This window comes from Giraffa tippelskirchi, chromosome 11, assembly GCF_054371585.1.
Source record: "Giraffa tippelskirchi isolate mGirTip1 chromosome 11, T2T-mGirTip1v1.2.pri, whole genome shotgun sequence".
NCBI classification, from domain to species: Eukaryota; Metazoa; Chordata; class Mammalia; order Artiodactyla; family Giraffidae; genus Giraffa; species Giraffa tippelskirchi.
Genome location: NC_137285.1, coordinates 27,378,688 through 27,401,390, shown reverse-complemented (window position 1 = coordinate 27,401,390; position 22,703 = coordinate 27,378,688). Strand labels below are relative to the sequence as shown.

Genomic DNA, 22,703 nt, shown 5'->3' with positions numbered 1-22,703 from the left:
AGGGCCGAGCTGGGCCTGGGGGCTGGTGCTCACTGCACAGGAGGAGACAGGGCAGCGGGTGAGGCCAGGAGGGGGCACAAGGCTGCTCTAAGGGTGCTTGGAGAAACCAGGAAGGGGCCTGGGGGCTCTGTCAGGGAGTCCAGTGGGGCCCCCAGATGGGATCGGGACGTCAGAGGTTTTCCCACTGGCCAGTTCTTCTCACTTGTTTCCACCAACATCCTTGGCACAGGCAACTCAGGACACTCCTAACCTTTGTTAAAGTGGTCACTTACCTCAGGACCCTCTGTCTGGATCTTCCTCAAAACCCGTGTCCTGTAAGGCAGCCCTGAGAGGGCGCTGTTTACCCGCAAGGAAGCCGGTCCCAACAGTGGGGCTTCAGGTGCAGGGCCTGACGCTCCTCATTTTGTCTTTTCCTGTCTTTATTTGAAGTCTTTGCAGTTTGATAAAGAGCAGATGGTCGCTCTGACGGAGGCCAACGAGGTACTCAAGAAACAGATAGAAGAGCTGCAGCAAGAAGCCACCAAGTATGCGGGCGGGGCGTGTGCTGGGGGAGGCCGGGTGGGGTTATGAACCATGCAGGGGACCCCAGCACTGTGTGTCCAGCCCTCACTGGTCTACCCCAGGAGGCCTAGATGTCAGAGTCTAGATTTAAAGCTGCAAAAGTGATTCTGTCCAGACTTGATGGTTACACGTGGATGCGCTAAAGTATCCTTTCACAAGCACTCCCCTCCATCTGTTTTTGTTCCTTTTTTGTGTCAAGAATTTGTGGCAGTGCCCTTCCCGCACCAGCGCCCTGCCCAGAGTAGATGCTTGTGTTGGTCCCCCTCAGCCCACGCCAGGCCCTTCCACTCCCGAGGTGTGTCCCACGGCGCTCTACTCTGGTCAGCCACTGCTTTACTGTGAGCCTGAGTGTTGAGTTTCTTGCTGCTGATCAGGAGGATCACTGGAAGCCTTTCTTTTTGGTAGGAGAGGACTCTTTCTGCCTCCACCAAATCATTTAAACAGCTCCACAAGGGGAGTGGGGCAGTCGAAATGCAGTAATGGGCTTCTCAGGGGCACCCACCAACCACATCCTGAGGAGGCAGATGTGGGCAGTGGCAGAGCTGGACGGGGTGGAGCTGGGACCGTCTCCGTCTAGAGCCCTGGTGGAATGGGGCTTGGATGGACATGTACTCCGCGTGTGCTTGGTGTGGCATGTGAATTCAGAGGTGAGCTGAGACTTCCTTCCGTCTCTGCCACGCCCCAGGGCCATCACTGAACAGAAACAGAAGATGAAGCGTCTGGGTTCGGACCTGACCAGCGCACAGAAGGAGATGAAGACCAAGCACAAGGCCTACGAGAATGCAGTGGGCATCCTTAGCCGCCGCCTGCAGGAGGCCCTTGCGGCCAAGGAGACAGCCGAGGCTGAGCTGAGCCAGCTGAGAGCCCAGGCGGCTGCCGGTGGCAGCGACCTCACCTTGCATGTGGGTAACTCGTTTGCTTCGGCCACTTGCAGAGACTTGGCGTAGGGGCATGACGTTTATAGGCAACTCCCCTCTGAAACCCTCAAGAGGGTCTAGAAAAGTGGTGTGGGGCAAGTGTGTGGGCAGTGTTTTTCTAAAATACCTCATGGTCGTGAAATGACCAGGGACCCTCATGAAGCGTGTGGAGTGCCCCCTGCTCGCTCCAGTCCTCTGCCTCATTGTGGGGAAGAAGCTCTGTAAGTGAGTAAAGTTCTGTGAGCGCACAAGTGCGGCATGCGAGGGTTCAGGGCGAGGGTTGGAGAGTCCAGAAAAGCTTTTGGGAAAGGGTGACGTCTGAACTTGTCTTTAGTGAAAGGGGGGCACCTCAGCAGAGGGGTGCTCCTGTGCCAGCTGTGCTGTGTGCTGGGTTTGGGGGACACAGGGCTGGGTGGATGTCTAGCTGTAGGGGTAGTTTGGACTGGCTCTTATGTGAGACAGAGCAGACTTGAGACCTGACCAGTGTCCTGTCAGAAAGCCCCGGGTGGGGGCGGGGGGGAGCCCCAGGGGTAGTGATGGTACCTGAGGTGCTGGGAGCTGAGTGGAGGTGGCAGGATGGCAATAGGAGGAGCTGATGGGGAGACCTCGTGGAGCCCAGTGCCTTGTGGAGGCCAGGGGAATGGGGGTAGGGGTTGGTGCTGGAGACAAGCCCATGGGACAGACAGCATGTGCAGCATAGTGGATGGAAGTGGCTATGAAACGCTTGGGGTCAGAAGGAAGAGGGAATGTGCACATGGCAAGGGTCAAGGGCTAAGTCCTCTGAAACTTCTCTTCCTCCTCCTGCATCCTGAGGGAGAGCCTTTAGGATGGAGGACGGGGCAGCAGGGCAGGCGTGCTTGTCCTGTGTGTGTGTGGGGGGGGGGGGTATGTTCATAGGTAAAGGCTCGCAGGTTTCCCTTGGGTGCTGCGCTGTCAGTCACAAGTGGCCTGGTTCCCCAGATCCCAGCAGGGTGGAGCCTGCCACCTCCCTTCACATAGTGGGTATGAAACTCTGCCTCAGTTAATTTGCATTTCATTTATTACCCACAGATTTGAGTCATTTCAGTTAAGCTTAGTAATTGTATTTTTTTCTCATATTTGTTTTTCTCTCCTCTGAATTTGAGAATTCATGAGTTGGAGGACACTGTAGCATAGTGTGGTGTTTTCTTGCCAAAATACATAAATTCAGTATTTCCTCTCACATGCTTACTTTATACAGTATCGGGAGAACTTGCTTGCAGTTTCCTTTCTGCTTTAAAGTATCTGTCTGTTTAATTAATCTACTCACTTATTTGCCAAAGACAGTAATTTATAGCTCTTACCTTTTTGTATTTTCAAAGCATTAACTGAAAAAGTTAGTTTGTGAGTCATTACTATGTGACACGTGGTACTTGATTGCATCTCTTGAAGGAGAGGGAAGGCTGTAGAGAGCCGATCACCTATCATGTGTGGTTGGCAGCCTCACTCCGTCGCTGGGAAGCCAGACTACGTGGGGGGCTTTGGTGAGGCCCTGACCAAACGCACCTTCCTACCCTGCCGTCAGGAGCGGGTCCAGGCACTGGAGGCGGAGCTGCAGGCTGTCGGCCACAGCAAGATGATGCTAGAGAGGGAGCTGCAGGAGGTCATCTCGCTGACTGGCCAAGAGCTGGAGGAGCAGCGGGAGAAGGTGCTGGAGCTGGAAGATGAGGTAAGCCAAGCCCTGCCGTCGCACTGCCCACAGACGAGCGCCGCCCCATGTGCGAGGTCGGGGCGCAGCCCTGCCTGAGTACTTGGCCTCCACTCTGTGCTTCTGGGGGCTGTCCAACCATTCCCCTGGGTCTGACCACCTGCACTGCTGGACACCCTACATGGACTTCAGTGAGGCCTGCTGAGCCTGCTCTGTCTCCAGTGTGGCAAATAAGAAACCCAGTCTGGAAGATCTCCACGTAACCCTCAGGCTCAGAGACAGTTGTGGCTTCAGGTGGTGCCACACGCTGCAGCATGCTGATGTCCCCCGGGTTCTGCATAGGGTCCCAAGGTGGCTGTTGGGAGCAGGAGGCTGTGTGCACAATTCATGGTCATCTCTGTCACACTCAGCTCTGGGCCTGCCTGGGCTCCAACCTGGATGTGCTTCTTCAGAAGCCCGCAGTCCACAGGAGAGGGCTGGCTGTGGGCTGTGGGTCTAGGAGAGAAGCAGGCATGGCCACGCCAGCCTTAACGGCTGTGGAGCGAGGGTCCGCTGCATCTGCTGCTCAGCTGTGTGTTGTTGCATTGTGGTATTAATCATTCGGTGCCTGGAGTGCAGTGGCTCCACAAACCAGATTGTATAACTACCTGACCTCTCGGCGACTTTGATTTGTTTCAGCTTCAAGAGTCCAGAGGCTTCAGGAGGAAGATAAAGCGCCTTGAGGAGTCAAATAAGAAGCTAGCTTTGGAACTGGAGCACGAGAGAGGGAAGCTCACGGGCCTCGGGCAGTCCAATGCGGCCTTGAGGGAGCACAACAGCATCTTAGAGACGGCATTAGCCAAGAGGGAAGCAGACCTAGTTCAGCTGAACCTTCAGGTATTGGAACTCATCTGCCAGAAGCAGGAGACCTACTGCAGGCCAGGCAGGCTCTGAGGGCCTCAGCTGCATCGTCTGTGCTTCATCACAGACACCTGCAGAGTAGAGGCGTGGAGACAGAGGCCCAGAGGATCTGCTGGAGCCTCAGCCCCTCTGCCTGTCCTGAGGTGGGGGTGGAGCAGGGGAGCTGAGCTGTAAAGGAACTAGACTCAGTCCCTAAGGTTCCCTGAGGGTGGGCGACTCTAGGGGTACAGAGGGGACCCTTTCCCAGCTCCGACCTGAGGGCCTCCTGTGATTCAGCACTGGGGTTCGAACTCTGGTGGAGGTCACCCTATAGACCCTGCTGTCAGTTTCTCAGCTCTGCAGCCCCTCTGGGTGTTTTACCAGCTCAGCCCAGTCCCTGCGTTCAATAATCCAGACTTTAAAGAGCTTCCAGATTTTCCTGTGTGCTAGTTCCCACCATCTGAGTTACCTGCCTCTCCATGAAGACGACTGCATTGATAACCCCTGATTTATATGCATCTTTTGGGCTCCTAACCCTGTGTTTGAATATGATCATATGATTGTGCTCATGTGATCTGAGATTTCAGTTTTGAGAAGAGTGTTCTCCAGAAGTAGAAATCTCACTCCTTTCCTGGCTTGTACCTTTGTTGATAACATGTCATGATGTCTTGTTCCCACGTGATGCTTGATTCCCTCATGTGACCCTGATCAGAGTGGCCTGTGCTTTCTCCCAGGGCTCTTCAGGCTTTGGAAATTTGATGTCCTTCCTTCCTTACCCTTCTTGGAATGTGCTGTAGGTGCAGGCAGTTTTGCAGCGCAAGGAAGAAGAGGACCGTCAGATGAAGCAGCTTGTCCAGGCCTTGCAGGCCGCACTACAGAAGGAAAAGGTGATGGTGCACAGCCTTGAGGAGCAGGTGTGTGGCTTCCAGCTGGTATCAGACTGCAACCTCACAGAGCCTTTTGAAATGTAACTTGTAAATGTCTAAAAACTCAGTATTAGTACCCTTGACACATCAGTTCCCTTCCAGGAACTTCTCTGTGAATACCTTTGCTAATGGGCCCAAGGACAGGGTGTCATCATGGGGTTGGTGACAGAGCCTGGAGGGAGTCTCCATACTCATCAGTGGAAGAAAGGGCTTAGATTAAACTAAGGAGCAGTTGTGCAGGTCTAAGGTGTGCACACGGAGCTCCATAGCTGTGTCTTTGCTGGGGAAAGATGCCCTGCATGTAGTGTGGAGCTGAAAGCAAACTGAGGAACAGTATATGATCACCCCATTTGTGTTAAAGAAGCAACCAAGAATGGTGGTTCTGGAGACCCGTGGCCATTCTCGACATCTCGAGCAGTTTTCCTGGCTGCTGCCTTCCACGCTCAGATGTTCACCAGTACATCAGGTGGCTCGTCCCACAGAGAGGCCTGCCCTGGCCACCCCACAGCGGAGTGGACCTCACTTTAAGTAGACTTACAGTTTTACCGTCGTGATGCGTCATCTGTGGTTTCTGTGTAGCTCTTTCCTCATGAGAACATCAGCGTCCTGGGACAGGGTCTGTGGCTTGTTTGCCCTCGTGTCCCCAGTGCCTTCTCAGAGCCGATGGCAGAACACGTTTGTCGTGGGCACACTACTGTGTGTGTAGGTGCATGTCACCTGGGCTTTGCCACTTTCTTTTACTTTTCTCCATGATAATGTACTAAAGATAGAAGAAAATGGTTTTTTTTTATTTCGTGAGTGAAGCAGTAAGACATTCTTTTAGTTATTTTTTATTATTTTTTAAAATATTTTTTGGCTGCATTGCACAGCACGTGGGATCTAGTTCCCCAACTAGGGATCTGAACCTGTGCCCCCTGCATTGGAAGCACAGAGTCTTAACCATTGGACTGCCAAGGAAGTCCCCAGACATTCTTTTAAAGTAGTACTAGCTTTAAGATACATTAAGAATATTGTAACATGATCAATTATTAGCTTCTTCTTGACCCATATGTGCCTGTTTTCCATGTTTAATCCTTGTTTGGAGTTGCTGCACATCTGATGGTTCTAAACTGAGTCAGCAACACTCCCTGCTTTTCTGTCTCCCACCTTCCTGTCTTTTAATCTGTACTCATGTATCACTTAATAGTTTTAGTCTCACCTTAAAGAAGTTGAACCTAGGCAATTTTTAACTGGAAGTGCTGGGGGGATGATGTATATTTGACTTTGATTTCTTTTTTTAAGGGCAGTAATTGTAAATGATGCCTATTTATTTTTCTAAGTACATTTGGTCTGATAGTCCTAATTGTAAAAATAGTATATATACTAGCAAAAATTTTTAGTGCGTGTGGAGATTAAAGTATGTTGAATCTCTACCTAGTGACAACCACTGCTAATACCCTCTACTGGAGTTTTTTTCCAGGTATATATGAGTTCTTTCTATATTTATTTGTCATATACTATAAATATTTTTATTAAACTTCTTCTACATGAAGTACTTGCTAGTGCAGTTAGACAAGAAAACTAAAATACTGGAAAGACAAATGAAAAATGTTGTTATATTCTGAGAATTTGCTTATCTTCTCAGAAACCTTGAGATAAAATGTTGTTAACCATGAAAAAGCTAGTTACATCCTAAAAGGAAAATGAGCAGTAGTGTTATTACACTTGGACATTAGGATGGAAAGGTAGATTCTTCCTCAATACATGAATTATGAACAAAAGTAACAAGAAATATGCAGATACACTTGAGAAAGACTGTAAGAACCACTGAGGCCAGGAAAGTTGAACGTAACGGTTTGCTCAGCAGGTGCTGCTGCCATGTTGCATGTCTTCAGGCCAAGTGTGTGTTCAGTACTTTCATCCTTGACAGGCACTTGAAAAGCTGTGGAAGGAAGGCCTGCGACAGCAGCTAGGAGGCGAGGGGTTGGGGCAGCTGCCTCCACACGTGCTGCGAGGTTCTGCCTCTGTCCTTGACAATGTTAATATTTTTTGTTTTAGGTTGCTGCAGCCAAGGCAGAAGCGGGCCACAACCGCCGCCACTTTAAGGCTGCCACCTTAGAGCTGAGCGAGGTGAAGAAGGAGCTGCAAGCCAAGGAGCAGGAGGTGCAGAGGCTACAGGCAGAGGCCGACGGGCTCCAGTAAGTGGGAATGGGTGCCGCCACCATCTCGTCTCCAGTTAGCACCTTCAACACACCAGGGTCCCCTGTGTTCTAGCAAATTGCTGGGCAGATCTCTGGAGACAGATCTAAGGAAGAGAAATGCATCCAGTTGCTGTCTCAGGATGCCTGCAGCTTAACACTGAAACCTTGGCCCTGATGCTGTGTGCTCCCACTCTGTGCCTTGCTGGTCCTTCTGTGAGGACAGAGAGCCCTGGGGGCTGTGCCCACCACCGATGCTCACTGTGGGCTCCCACTGGGGGGCCTCGGCTCGAATGTGTATAAGCGCATGCGTGTTGGGCAGTGCACATGCATTGCTTTCAGTGACACTTCCCCTCCCATTGTAACCTATGATTGGGCGCTCATGGAGAAGCCCTCCCAGGGGTTGTGAGGGTTAGTTGGGCGAGTGCATTCACAACTCCTAGAACAGTCCCCATCCAGCAGGTGCGGTACGCGAGTTTTGTCCTTATGAATGTCACCCAGGACATCTTAACAGTCAACTGAAAGCGTTTTTGAATGGGAAGGTCATTGGAAGAAGGCTGTAATTTTACTCCTCCTTGTTTTTTGTTCTAGGATCCAGGAGGGGAAGCACTCACAGGAAATAGCAGAATTCCAGGCGGAGCTGGCAGAGGCCCGGACCCAGCTCCAGCTCCTGCAGAAGCAGCTGGATGAGCAGCTGAGCAAAGAGCCCGTAGGAAACCAAGAGGTGACTCACTGGGCAGCTTTCCTTCCCCAGTTAACAGGGCTTACAGAACAAGACTCTGCTTGACACATTTACTTCATTCCCTGTCTTCTTGGAAAGGGATTGTTTTTTTCTAAGTGTATTAAATGATACGAAGAGATAGAGTTATAGCAATTTTATAATGCAAGAAAGCCATTTTAAAATTCTTTGAGTCATATGATGTTTTTCCGTCTCTAGATGGAAAATCTTAAATGGGAGGTGGATCAAAAAGAGAGAGAAATCCAGTCCTTGAAGCAGCAGCTGGACTTGACCGAGCACCAGAGTAAACAGGAGTTGGATGGAATACAGCAGTCATTGCAGGTACAGGTTGAGTCGGGGCCTCAGCAGCACTCCCCAGCTCTTCCCAGGACCGTGCCAAGCAGCATGCTGCGTGCACAGCAAGAGTTTCTGATGGATTGAGTGCTCGCACCAGATCATTCATGTTTCAGAAAGCAGCCCAGGTCAGGCAGCTGAGGGACACCAAGCAGAGACCAGAGCCCCTGGGCTGAACTGTGCAATTGTCCCAGGAATGAGATCTCATTACGTCCAATATATGAGAGTGCAATTCACCCGTGTGTGATGAGCTTCTCTGAGAAGAAGTCTATGTACATATAGTCTTGACTGCTCAAGGACGGGATCGGGGTCGGGGGGTGGGGGGGTTACTCTGACTGAAATTCCTACATGTGGATGGACAGCTTGAGTAATCATGACTGCTTTGTCTTCTGTCTCGGGAACAGTTAAGCTTATTGTAGTAGCTGACCTTGGAATTTAAACAAGGATTGGGTTCATTGTCAGATGTGGATGTGGGAATGTTACTGGTTCCTCGGCAGAAGCTCCAAAGTTTGGATGGGAACATTGAGGACAGAATTGTAACTGGATTCTCTGCAGTGTAGACTCCTAGAGAGGAGTGTTGGTGGGAGGGGAGCGTCACATGAAAGTTTTAGTGTACAAAACCAGGCTAGTAGCCCCAGCCCCTTAGAATTGTGACGTACAAACTAAGATTTGTGCAGTGTGCTTAAGATCTTTCAGTTTTCGAAAATCTATGACTCTATTTTCTTTAGAATATTAAATCTGAGCTGGAGATGGTGCGGGAAGACCTGTCCATGACCCAGAAAGATAAATTTATGCTTCAAGCTAAAGTGTCGGAACTGAAGAACAACATGAAGACACTGCTCCAGCAAAACCAGCAGCTCAAGCTGGACCTGCGGCGAGGAGCAGCCAAGACGGTATGAGGCCGCCCGGGCCATCAGCAGGCCGTTGTAGATGTGTTGGCCGATGGTCGGCAGGCATTCAGTCATAAAGTTACATTTAACCAACGTTGGGCAATGACCGTGTGAAATGATGGTGGCATATTCTTTTTGGATCATTGGCCAAATCTTTTTAATTTAGTGCTTTTTCTAACAGAACGTTGGCCTCTTTCTATGAATTCAGATGCCATTTTATTGTAATATGCTTGACAAACCAAATGAGGGCATGGTTTGCTTGTGTTAACAAGAGTCCTTGGCCTTCCAGATGAGCCCCGCTGGGACACACAGCTGCCAGAACAGGCTCCGGGGTCCAGGTACCCCTGAAACTGCCGTCATTAGCTCTTTCAGATTATCTGTTTACCCACAATTTGTTTCTCTCTTCAGCCTGTGTAAATACTTTGCTGGTGCAAAGAACTCACTCAGATTCAGAGGTTTATTTAGCATGGTTTGGTTATCTGTGGAAAAAGTTGGAAGTCCAAGGAAGGGGAGTCTTACGAGTTAGAAAATTGACTTAATTTCTCAGGGAAACTCAGAGTCAAGGCCTTGGTCTCTCTGGAAAGCCCCACCTGTGAGCTCTCATTAGGGGGCCTCCAGTCAGGTCCATGCCCCTAAAGAGCCAGGACTGTAGTATTTGTTACATGGTTAGGAAGATTTTCTATTCAGCAGACATTTCCTAAACCCCCGAGGCTTCCAGCTCTGCGGAGTGGGACTCGCCTCCCCAGAAACCCTTGGGGAGCTGGGGAGGCACCTCCAGGAGCACGGGTGATGGCAGGGACCCTTGGGGAAGGGGTTGGGGGGGGGTATGCCTCCAAGTGGGAAACTAACCGTGTGCTTTGAAAAACAGAGAAAGGAGCCAAAAGGAGAAGCCAGCTCTTCCAGCCCTGTGACACCGGTGAAGATCCCCGACTGCCCCGTCCCGGCCTCACTGCTGGAGGAGCTGCTGCGGCCCCCGCCCGCCGTGAGCAAGGAACCCCTCAAGAACCTCAACAGCTGCCTCCAGCAGCTCAAGTACGACCCACACTGGGCTCCGTGGCTTAGTCTTTACAGATAAACTGCTTGTTTAACTTGGAAGAATCTTTCCTGTTACAGCACCCCACTTCCGGCAGAGGCCGAGCAGCTCTGGGGGTGGGGGATGAGAGGGGAACATGGGGTCCCATGCCTCTCCCTCTGTCTCTAAGGTGGGAGCTGTCCTGAGCTAAATGGCCCTCAGTGGCAAGGCAGTAGGAGGCCTGTGTCTGGAGGGCATGGGCAGGTATCGTTTTTGACCCCGAAAAAACCAGGCAGGACAGACTCAGCTCTGTCTTCCCCACATTCTCCCCAAGCAGTGGCCAGTGTGTGCAGAGCTGCCTGGCTTGTGGGCCTCTGTGAGCAGAGGAAAATGCCCAGAGTCCCTTTTGCTCTGTGACCCCATCAGTTTGCTGGTCCCAGTAGAGAGGTTCAATGGGTCCTGCAAGCGTGAGCACCTGTGGTCCAGTTGAGGCTCGTCAGGGCTGAGTCCCAGGTGATGGGCTATCTCTAGGGGGGAGCAGTGGTGCCCTCCCTGGCTCTCCTTTGACCGCATCCCTTCCTCTCCCTCCCCTGTCTCCCCAGGCAGGAGATGGACAGCCTACAGCGCCAGATGGAGGCACACGCAGTCACTGTGCATGAGTCGCTGTCCTCATGGACTCAGGGGGACCCCACCAGCCCCTCACCGCCAGGAGATCACGCCAACCCTAGAGGAGACACAGAGCGCCATGGTCAGGGCAGGGCCTCGCAAGAAGGGCTTGGAACAGTGACCGCCGAGCATCCCCACCCCGAGTGTTTGTAACTACCCCGAGGAATGTTCTCTCATCAATGTTATTTATTTGACTGTGTGCTCTATGTTTTTCTAAGAGGTGAAATTTAAGTTTTGCGTTTGCCTTTACAAGGAGTAAAATAACAAAACAGGAGCCAAGGATTGAGAAATAATCATTTGCAGATCACAACCAGCTTTTCCCATGAAGTGACCAAATCTTAAAAACCTAATTTAGGTCTCAGTGAGACATTTTTGGATGTGTCTGAAGCGTATGTGTAGAAAGAGGTATCTTAGGCATGACCATAGACGCTGCTTTCGGACGGTCGCTGGTAGAGACGTTGCACAGCTGAGTCCGGTTTCTCACTTTCCTGCCCGATTCAGTAAAAGTTTTACTACCCTGCAGGAGTGAGGCTTCATTTGCACCTTTGGTTTTTATTTTATTTTATTTTGATTTCAATAGCCATCTGTCTGTAGGATATGTATATAAATACTGAAAATCATAATCTAAACTTTAAAAAGTATATCCTTATATTATTTAAGAATGACCCGAATTGTCTTTTTATTGATTGCCTTTTGAAAATCTGCTGTTAGGAAATAATGTACATGTAGGATTTAGGAATGTCAGAAAATTATATTTTAAGAAATTTATTTACCTCCCAAAGCCAAATATTCTTAGAAGGTCTTTGTTATTTTAGTTTCACTTTATTTTGAGGGTCCTTCCTTGTCATGAATGCACAACGCCCACCTGTTCGAGCCCTGGTCCTGCATGGGCTCGCTCACCCCAGCTGACCCCTGGGCAGGCCTGATGACCACCAGGATGCCACACAGACACCACGGTCAGCAGGCACTGACCTGACACGTGAGGTGTGGGGAGGGGCTTCAGGAGAAGAGAGGAGGGGAGGGGAAGTGAATAAGGCAGGGCTGCCTGCAGGCTCCCAACCTGGGAGCAAGGCTTCCCGAGGCCTCCCACTCTGCCTTTGTGTGGAAGTGTCCATCAGCACCTGTGTAGTTATCACGAGATTTGCCGGCCTCTGTGTGTGACAGCCTTCAGAGGGGCCTTCCCCTCTCATCTGGAGAGCAGCAAGGTTTCTGAAAGGGGCAGGTCAGCACAAGAGGGTCTCTGCAGCCTCCGATGTGGGATGCCTTATTGGAAACCAGACACCACAAGTGTGTGAGGTCCCACCTAGAATGACTGAGACTCGAGGTTTGAAAGTCTGTCGCGAGTTTGCTAAGATGATGTCAAATAATGTTTATTGTTCCAAGTTGAGAGAGAGAGAGAATGGGTCTGTGTGCCCCTCGTGCAGGGCGGCTGGTCTGAAGATGAAGTCTGCGGTGTTACTGATCAGGCCAGACACGTTCATGTCACCTCATCACCTGGGTCTCTTGTGGAGAAAACAGCGTGGTGTTTTTAAGCTGCTTGCGTTCTCTCACAATATGCTGTTAGAAGGTTAACCAGTAAGGTTAAAATAGCACTAACCAGAAAGATGTTTAGCATTTTAAAAAGTTCTCCAGCAAGTATTGGAACTTCTAAAATACGTATAGCATTTGTACAGGGTTATTCTTGGAAACTATACTTGAAACTTCGTTATAAATATATTCTACTTTTCCTTCTAAGTTGGAAATCATTTTTGACAAAACTGTTTTTGTACCATTGGGAAAGAAAAATGGTAATTTGCGTTCTTATTTATTTTGGCTGCATTATCCTTTAATTTTAGAGCCAAGAAGTCACTCAGCCTCACTTTGTAGCTGCTTTCTCGCTCCTTGCTAAGGTCTTCTAGAAAATCACCGTGCATCTTCTTCCTTAGGAAATGATGAGCGAATCTTGAGCATGTCCATCAAGAGAAAGCCAGTCTCTGTTTTTCACCCCTTTTCCTTTGTGGAATCACCCTCTGTTTCAGCAGCAGCACCTCCTTGGGGCTCCTGCCAACCTCCTACGCCAGCCTCGTCTGTAGCTCTGTGCCAGCCTGGCCTGCCTCTGACCCAAGTGCTGGCTGCCTCCTGCCCCCTGCCCTGTCCTGTGTGTGGCCCTTGTGGTGTCATGTCTGGCCTTCAGATCCCGATCTGGGGCCCTTGTGTCCAGGCTTCCTTAACAAATCATCCTGAAGGAGGAAGTTGGACTGAAGGCACCTGCTCTTGGTTTGTTCAGGGTTTTTTTTTCTTCTGAGGGACTTGACTGGCACACCTGCCTCCCAGCATTTGAAATATTCTTCTTCCGTGGGCAGAAGTGGGAATTAGGAATTTGCTCATGGAAAACAACAGTCAGCTCTGGAGTACTAGTAGAATCAAGTTCATTGTCATGTTGCATTTGTGTACGTTGTTAATCCTGTACCTCGTGTCCTCATTGGAGGGCATGTCAGCTTGGACACTTCATGATGTTATGACTTGATTTTCTTATGTTCCAAAAATAACTTACTGTGAGGCGGTTATCATTGATTTTTCCACGGTACCCATCGCATAAATGCCACGGATTTACATGCCTTTGTTCTACTATTCAGGAGGTGTAACAGGCATTGTTTTTGATAGTATGTGAAACTGGCTCATTCTCTGGCCTGGGGTCCAGGTACCAAGATGGGCCCTGAAGAAGACAGCCCATGGAAGGCTGTGTTAGGAAGATTCCCTTTAAACTCTTCCTCAGCTTAAAGACTTTTCTTGGTCTTAAGGATACTGCTAAAGCCATGGGCCTGCAGAGTCATCAGGACATATATTCCTATGAGTATTTTTTTAACAAAAATTAAATGTCATGTAAAGACTGCTAGTAGTGAAAGGGATCAGCGGATCTGAAAGAGAAATGTCTCAGAGCCCCGCCAGGGGCCCGTGACGTGCATAGTGTGGGGGCGTGTGAGACACACTGAACCTCACTCAGACCAGTCACTCACTCCCCTGCCAGGCGGTTCTCAACGTATGGTGGTCTCAGGTTATGAGAGGATCCTTGAGGGTCATGTTTTAGAGGATCTAGAAAACTTGGTGGTGATAAGTTATTCATGTCTATTAGAAATTTCCTCATTAAAAGGGAGTCCTCAGGTTGGGGCTGTTCAGGGGAAAGGTGTCACCATGCACAACAAATTGTAACTTTAAAAAGCATGTTGATTTTTTTATAAATTTAAGTGTGCTTGGGAATTCCTTGAATTTTGTGCAATAAACTATTTTTTGTTAAAGATTTTTATATTTTATTGGGGGTGGCTTCATTTTCAGCTATATATTTTGTCATATCTGGGAGTAACTTTTACCTCATGTTGTTAACCAACTCTGTTCAAACACTTAAAAGAATTTAAGCCAGAGCTTCAGATGGCTGTGAAATCTAGCTTCTTGTGACTGCTTTTGACCAAGCAGAAGAGCAGCATCTGGCCTGTATCTCTTCCTTCTTTTTGTAGTTTCACTCATCAACATGTGCTAGTGATCACAGAGGTGGGAACCGTTCACAGAGTAATGCTCTTTCACAGGGGAGACACTTCAGAGTAAACCACTCCTGAGGCTGTGGACGCGCCGCACACTTGCTTCCTGGCCTGGAGTGTTGTCCTGCCCTGGCCTCCACTGACCATCCCTTGCCCACGGCAGTTTCACCCGTCTTTTTCATTCACACTTTCTTTTCAATCAATGAGAGTAAACCGGATGTAGATTCTTCACTTAAATGTTATCATTCTTCAGTTAAATGTTATCATAACCAGCATGGTAAAAAATGTACAGAAAATGAGAAGTTAATCAGTGATCACAGAATTTGATTTTGTGATGGGACAGATAAATGTTTTCTTGTGCCTCTGCCTCATTAGCGTCTATACGCAATTTAGGGTCAGGCATTCCGTGTACCACCCAGACCTAAATGAACCTGCTCTGACTGCCTCCTTTTGTGACCTTAACTTCCTGAAATATTGCGATGCAAATTCTCCTCTATACAATAGTCATGAAGGGGGTGATCATAGGTATTAACTTTTTCCTTTTTCTATAAAGCTGCTACACATTTGCAGGCCCTGAACAAATGAGCTGATGGATGTATTTTTAAGCTGTATCTCCTTTGTCACATAGAGGTTCTCTGCTGTACCCTCCTAACAGTCGTACAGTGGGTGTTACAGGAGTGGTCCAAGTGAAGATTTATTGGCAGTTGCTTCCTGGCTCCAAGGGGGCTGGAGTACCGGCAGAAACACGTGCTGAGTGTGGGGCTGAGGATGTGGCGCTGAGTCCTCCAGATCACGCAGGCTCCTCTGTCATCGTGCAGACTAGGTGGGGAGTAGAGAGAGGATTACTGATGCCATCGTGCCCAGTATGGTGGATAAGCATGATGGCTGTTGGAAGAGTCTCCAAGCCTTCCCCTTAGATGAGGCGGAATTCTTAGCCATCAGCAGCGGCCCAAACCAAAAGCAGCATTTATTGGAATTCTGCTTGCCTTTATGCCCGTTTCACTTAGTGAAGAATGTTGCAGCTTCTGGTAAAAAGTTTTCTTTGGCAGTGCCTTTTTCCTGGAAACACGGGAGGTGTTAAACTGTGTTGCTGATCCTTTTGTCTGCCTGTTGGGTGGTGGGGGGCAGCACTCCTATGCCAGGCCCCTTCTCCCATCCCAGCTCGTCTGTGTGCTGAGTGAGCACTTCCAGGAGCTCAGAGCAGCCTCTCCCCCAAGCAGCATGCTTCTGGGCCGGGTTGGAATTGGAAACGTGTGGATCACTGCGGCATCTGGAGGTGGAAGCACCTAGAAGTTCTCATCAACTCAGCCTTCCTTCACCTGGTCTGGGAATTGCTGGAGGAAGTGACCTGTGGGGTCTTTACACATAATCTGCAGGTCAGAACATGACACAGGAACATTTCTGGGCTCGTGAGTTCTCAAAGGACCTTCATTTTGTTTGTGAGCTTTCAGTGTGCATTTCTAAATACCTGATGAACATTTCAAAGTGATTTTCCTTTACTTCACCCTTGGTGTATTGAAAGCCAAAGGGCTCGCCTTCATCCAGAAAACAGCCCCTTCCCTTGACTGACTGACTTACAGTGATAGAGTCCCCCTGGCCTCCTAACCCTCAAGGTCTGCTCGTCACTGGTCCGGCCCAACCTACAGCTCCTTCACAGCCCAGCTTTCTGCTTCATGCCCCCTTCCTTCTCCACATCAGCTTGAAACCTGGCTTAGCTATAGACCCAGCCCTGTGACGGTGTCCAGGCCTTCAGAGACATCCTCCTTGCTCTGCTGCCCGGAACACATGCTTGCTAGTCCTGCAGGTGGCCCGCTGCCCTGCAGGACTAAGTTCTATACACATGACCCTGATTGGCCTCTCTCACTTCTCAGTGGAGCTTTGCCCTGACTCCAGAGCCCTCACCAGTGCTGTCCTCCTCTGCCTCCCTAGACACAGATGCCCATGGCAAGGTGGCAGGCTCAGCTCCCCCGACCGAATAGATGGTGCACAGCATTGGCTGCCTGCTGCAAATCCTTCCCCAAGATGACAGCCTCATCCTCAGGCGGTACTTCCAGTCAGTGTGAACACCTGAGTGAGAGTGCCAGCAGCTGACCCACAATGGGTGGTGGGTGGCAGCAACAGTGAACCTGTTCTCTCAAGCCCCTGGAGACTGGGGGTGACCTGTTAATGCGACATGACCCAGCCTGTCCTGGCCAGTCTGAGTGCCCACAACAGGCCAGAGTGCCCTGGGCCTTGCTCGAACAAGTCGCCCACTCACTCCCCTTGTAGTGAACTGCTGCCACCTTGCCTTTTGATCAGTAACCATGTGTCACGCTGGGTAGTCACACACTTCCCAGAGCTATTCAAAACCAGCTCTGCAGGAGGAAGAAGCCTGATGCCTAGCATCTGATGAGGTGTAAGCACCCCACTGGGGCAGATGGGGCACGACCACTGGGAAGTCACTGGAGCTGGGAAGGGTTGTGGGTGGTCACAGGTAGGAGACTGGCACACCAGGCTGTCCCCTCATGATGCGACAGGTAAGCAGAAAATAGACCTGGGTCAACTTTGTAAAACCTTCCCTGAGGGCTTCCCTGGGGGGTCAGTGGTAAAGAGTCCACCCGCCAATGCAGGAGGCACAGGTTCGATCTCTGATCCAGGTCCTACATGCTATGGAACAACTAAGCCCTTGCACCACAACTTTTGAGCCTGTGCTCTAGAGCCCAGGAACTGCATCTCTTGAGGCCATGCACTGCATCTCCTGAAGCCCGAGTGCCTAGAGACTGTGCTTCACAAGAGAAGCCACTGCAATGAGAAGCCTGAGCACCACAACTACAGAAAAGCTCACGCAGCAACCAACACCCAGCACAGCCAAAAACAAAATAAATAAATCTTTTTTAAAAAAAGAAAAAAGGAAGGTAGGGATCAGGGTAGGAGACAAACTGCAATCATGAATTAGATTAAACCAGCTTCTCTTCCAAAAGACCATCAAGTCTCTTAAACTTAATTTTCTTGTCATTTGTAGAAATCCACTTCTACCTACAGGGATTTACATCTCAAATTCATTTCTACCTCAAAGGTGAATAGTGGCCAATACAGTGTTGGCTTCTTTTAACAGTGGAATTGTGCACCCCACCCCCACCCCCACACCATCCCAGTCTTGTTTAATGGACCGTAGACTGCATTAGATGGCAGTTAGGAGGATCCAGCCATAATAGGATTCCTATTGTTAGCTGGATTCCACAGAAAATCCCGGTATTAAGATACTTGTTAGGCTGGTAAAGCTGCTATGAGACCCTGAAATTTAGTGGCTTAAATGAAAGAAGTTTCTCTTTCATGAAACAGCCCAAGTAGTAAAACAGAACTGATAAGGGCAGCTTCTAGTGCCTTCTAACCTCCAGCTGCACCTGTGGTCTAAGATGGCTGCTCCAGGTCCCACTTCCTGTCTGCATCTCCCCAAAGGAAGGCACGATGCATACCCGCATCCAAGGGAACTGCTCCCTAGCAGTGTACACTGTGTGTTGCCTCCACTTAGTCGCTGGGCCAGAGACTGTGTGTTTAGCTGGACAACAGTGTGTCCAGCTCCAGCTGGGATTTCTGTTAGAATGGATGCTACTGGCAACAGCCTCTATCACCATACACAATCGCTCAAATCAGTCCTCTCCGCTCCGAATCACTGGGATTTATGATGACTATAACAAAATCCCTCACAGAGGAGGCTGATGCTGCTACTGCTTGTGTGCATGCTCAGTTTCTCAGTCACGTCCAACTTTTTTTGACCCCATGGACTGGCTCTTCTGTCCATGGGATTTTTCAGGCAAGAATGTTGGAGTGGGTTGCCAATTTCTTCTCCAGGGGATCTTCCCCACCCAGGGATCAAACCCTTGTCTCGTGTCTCCTGCGTTGCAGGTAGATTCTTTACCGCTTAGTCATTGGGGAAGCCCTTAAAGTCATATATATAACTTTAATAATTTTTTAAAAGTATGATAGAAGTGGTAGTAACAGCTAATGTCTATAAAGTCTTGCACTGTAGCAAGAGCCTGGCACATATTAATCCTAATCTCTGAGACAATGCAATTATCATTCCATTTTATCCCTGAAAAAAAACACAACACAAGGAAATTAAAGAATTCACCTAAAGTTACCTGGCAGGCAGGGGCGGTCTGACCCAGGGGTTGGAGCTCTCATCACTGCACAACGGCACAGACACAGAAACGTCAAGTCTGAGGAGAGGCTGGGGACAGACATCCATCCTCAGGTACTTAGAAATTAAGAGAATATAAGGTAAGATCTCATCTAACATGGTGCTCTTTATTCCTTTTCGAATGTGGTTATTTTATTGGCTGCACCCTGTGGCATGTGGAATCCTAGTTCCCCTACCAGGGATCAAACCAGCACCCTGCAGTAGAAGCACAGAGTCTCAACCACTGAACCACCAGGGAATTCCCTATTCCTTTTTAAATGTAGACAAAATATACGCTAAAATAGGCACAGATATTTAAGTGTATATTTTGGTGGGTTTTGACAAATGTCAATCAAATGTGTACCGGTATTCCTATCAACGCACGTAAGATGCAGAGCGCTTCACACGGCGGAAGTCCCTCATGTCCCTCCCAGCTCACCACCCCACTCAGAAGCAACCCCTGGTCCGACTTCTATCACCAGAAGCTTTGCCTTGAGCTTGAGCCTCTTATAAATGGAATTATGCAGTATTGTTTTTGTGTGGCGTTCTTAGCAAGGTTTTGATTCAGCCACCTTGTGGCTAATAATAAACCTCTGTGCAGGATTATCATATGATGATTCTAAATTTGTTTATCTGTTCTTCTGGGGTTTACCCAAACAATCTGGGTGTTTCTTGCTTGGCTATTCTGAATAAAGCTGCTGTGAACATTCTGAGAACTTTCATTTTTCACACCCAGGGCCCCACTGCTGAACCACAGGGAGGTATACATTTAACTTCACTAGAAACTGCTTCGTGGCTTTCAAACCGGTTGAGTCATTTTACACTCCTACCAGCAGTGTATGAGAATTCTAAAACAGCCCCACATCCTCACCAACATTTGATACTGTCAGTCTTCTAATTTTAACCATTCCTGGTGGGTGGAAAGCAGTATCACTGTGGGTTTAATTTGGACTTCACCCATTCTCAAATTCACTAACTCTTTAATTGTGCTCAATTGACTGTTAGTACTGCCAAAGATGGAAAAGCTCTACACAGTCAGCAAAAACAAGACCGGGAGCTGACTGTGGCTCAGATCATGAACTCTTTATTGCCAAATTCAGACTTAAATTGAAGAAAGTAGGGAAAACCACTAGACCACTCAGGTATGACCTAAACCAAATCCCTTATGATTATACAGTGGAAGTGAGAAATAGATATAAGGGACTAGATCTGATAGACAGAGTGCCTGATGAACTATGGACGGAGGTTCGTGACATTGTACAGGAGACAGAGATCAAGACCATCCCCATGGAAAAGAAATGCAAAAAAGCAAAATGGCTGTCTGAGGAGGCCTTACAAATAGCTGGGAAGAGAAGAGAAGTGAAAAGCAAAGGAGAAAAGGAAAGATATTCCCATTTGAATGCAGAGTTCCAAAGAATAGCAAGGAGAGATAAGAAAGCCTTCCTCAGCGATCAATGCAAAGAAATAGAGGAAAACAACAGAATGGGAAAGAATAGAGATCTCTTCAAGAAAATTAGAGATACCAAGGGAACATTTCATGCAAAGATGGGCTCAATAAAGGACAGAAATGGTATGGACCTAACAGAAGCAGAAGATATTAAGAAGAGGTGGCAAGAATACACAGAAGAACTGTACAAAAAGATCTTCACGACCCAGATAATCACAATGGTGTGATCAATCACCTAGAGCCAGACATCCTGGAATGTGAAGTCAAGTGGGCCTTAGGAAGCATCACTACAAAGTTAGTGGAGGTGATGGAATTCCAGTTGAGCTATTTCAAATCCTGAAAGATGATGCTGTGAAAGTGCTGCACTCAATATGCCAGCAAATGTGGAAAACTCAGCAGTGGCCACAGCACTGGAAAAAGTCAGTTTTCATTCCAGTCCCACCCAAAGAAAAGCAATGTCAAAGTATGCTCAAACTACCGCACAATTGCACTCATCTCACATGCTAGTAGAGTAATGCTCAAAATTCTCCAAGCCAGGCTTCAGCAATATGTGAACCATGAACTTGCAGATGTTCAAGCTGGTTTTAGAAAAGGCAGAGGAACCAGAGATCAAATTGCCAACATCCACTGGATCATTGAAAAAGCAATAGAGTTCCAGAAAAACATCTATTTCTGCTTTATTGACTATGCCAAAGCCTTTGACTGTGTGGATCACAATAAACTGTGGAAAATTCTGAAAGAGATGGGAATACCAGACCACCTGACCTGCCTCTTGAGAAACGCTGTGTGCAGGTCAGGAAGCAACAGTTAGAACTGGACATGGAACAACAGACTGGTTCCAAATAGGAAAAGGAGTACGTCAAGGCTGTATACTGTCACCCTGCTTATTTAACTTATATGCAGAGTACATCATGAGAAAGGCTGGGCTGGAAGAAGCACAAGCTGGAATCAAGATTGCTGGGAGAAATATCAATAACCTCAGATATGCAGATGACACCACCCTTATGGCAGAAAGTGAAGAGGAACTAAAAAGCCTCTTGATGAAAGAGGAGAGTGAAAAAGTTGGCTTAAAGCTCAACATTCAGAAAACTAAGATCATGGCATCTGGTCCCATCACTTCATGGGAAATAGATGGGGAAACAGTGGAAACAGTGTCAGACTTTATTTTTGGGGGGCTCCAAAATCACTGCAGATGGTGATTGTAGCCATGAAATTAAAAGACGCTTACTCCTTGGAAGGAAAGTTATGACCAACCTAGATAGCATATTAAAAAGCAGAGACATTACTTTGCCAACAAAGGTCCGTCTAGTCAAGGCTATGGTTTTTCCAGTAGTCATGTATGGATGTGAGAGTTGGACAGTGAAGAAAGCTGAGCGCCGAAGAATTGATGCTTTTGAACCATGGTGTTGGAGAAGACTCTTGCGAGTTCCTTGGACTGCAAAGAGATCCAACCAGTCCATCCTAAAGGAGATCAGTCCTGGGTGTTCATTGGAAGGACTGATGTTGAAGCTGAAACTCCCAATACTTTGGCCACCTGATGCGAAGAGCTGACTCATTGGAAAAGACCCTGATGCTGGGAAAGATTAAGGGTGGGAGGAGAAGGGGATGACAGAGGATGAGATGGCTGGATGGCATCACCCACTCGATGGACATGAGTTTGGGTAAACTCCAGGAGTTGGTGATGGACAGGGAGGCCTGGCATGCTGCGGTTCATGGGGTCACAAAGAGTCGGACATGACTGAGCGACTGAACTGAACTGAACTGTCCAATTAATTTCTTAACCAATTTTATTTCTTTAGTTTTTTTTTCTATTTAAAAAGTAAATGTATAAATTACACAGTAAAATTCGCCTTTTTATTGTACATGCCTGAGAGTTTTGACAAGCATAGTTGTGTGACCCCACCACTATTAAGACAGATGCTTCCACCAGTCGCTAAAATTGCCTAAGCCACTGTATAGTCAGCCCCTCCCCTGCCTGCAGCAACCACTCCCCTGCCTGTCCATCTGCGTGGAAGTCCAGTGAATGGGGTCACCTGGACACCTTAGGCATAGCTGTTCATCTGTGTCTGGGAAGCCGTGGATGTCTCCAGGGACAGGATGGTGAGAAAGTAACCTACATTGGCTAAGAAAGTAACGCAAGTCAGATAAGCTAGACAAGACAAATGCAGACATGAGTCTGCTGCAAGTTAAGAGTTGTTGCAGAGAAGAACCAATTCTGACTCCATGCTGGAACTGTTTCTTTGACTTGCTTTTTGTTGCTGTTATTATAATCATACATAAATGGCACGCCTCAAAGGACCCTGCTCCTCTGCCTGTTAAAGTGGGTTTGTTCAGCTCATAGATAATCTGACCCTGCCCACCTGTGCATGGCTGCAAGAGAGAAGAGATTAACACATCCCTTCCAAAGACTGGCCATTTCCAGAGATGTTTTGCAAGACTGATGGCCCTTTTTACTTCCTCATCACCTCTCCCTCTCTATTCTGCCTTTTGACTTTAGTTCCTCATTAATTCTCTCTCTGCCTATATAAAAAAAAAAAACCATGCCATCCAGATCCCGACAAAATGGTTACTTTGAGACTTTAGTCTGCCATCTTCTCAGACAGCTCTCCAAGTAAATTCTTATTCCTTGCCACTACACCTCGTCTCTTGGACTCATCGGGCCTGCCTTGCGCGAGCAAAGCAAGCTTCAACTCGGTAACAGAGTCATGCGGCAGCTGGAAAGTGCACGAAGAAACCTGTTTTCTAGAATCACAAGCTGTCAGAAACCCTGTTTGAAAGCACGTCCGTAAGTAAAATACCAGGAGCTGGCCTGTAGGATT

General features: G+C 48.3%; 1 protein-coding gene across 9 annotated transcripts in view; it reads left to right on the top strand.

Annotated features, from left to right (window-relative positions):
* GOLGA3 (golgin A3) overlaps positions 1 to 11,040 on the top strand; it is a 44,267-nt gene extending 33,227 nt beyond the window's left edge. For all 9 annotated transcript variants that reach the window (XM_081544429.1, XM_081544435.1, XM_081544434.1 and 6 more), the window contains 11 exons: positions 430 to 524; positions 1,247 to 1,463; positions 3,022 to 3,165; positions 3,823 to 4,020; positions 4,821 to 4,937; positions 6,987 to 7,126; positions 7,718 to 7,850; positions 8,064 to 8,186; positions 8,927 to 9,091; positions 9,957 to 10,120; positions 10,703 to 11,040. In XM_081544429.1, coding sequence (XP_081400555.1) covers positions 430 to 524; positions 1,247 to 1,463; positions 3,022 to 3,165; positions 3,823 to 4,020; positions 4,821 to 4,937; positions 6,987 to 7,126; positions 7,718 to 7,850; positions 8,064 to 8,186; positions 8,927 to 9,091; positions 9,957 to 10,120; positions 10,703 to 10,919 — 1,713 coding nt within the window. In that variant the 3' untranslated portion in view covers positions 10,920 to 11,040. The remainder of the gene's footprint in view (positions 1 to 429; positions 525 to 1,246; positions 1,464 to 3,021; positions 3,166 to 3,822; positions 4,021 to 4,820; positions 4,938 to 6,986; positions 7,127 to 7,717; positions 7,851 to 8,063; positions 8,187 to 8,926; positions 9,092 to 9,956; positions 10,121 to 10,702) is intronic.
* Positions 11,041 to 22,703: the final 11,663 nt, after the last annotated feature.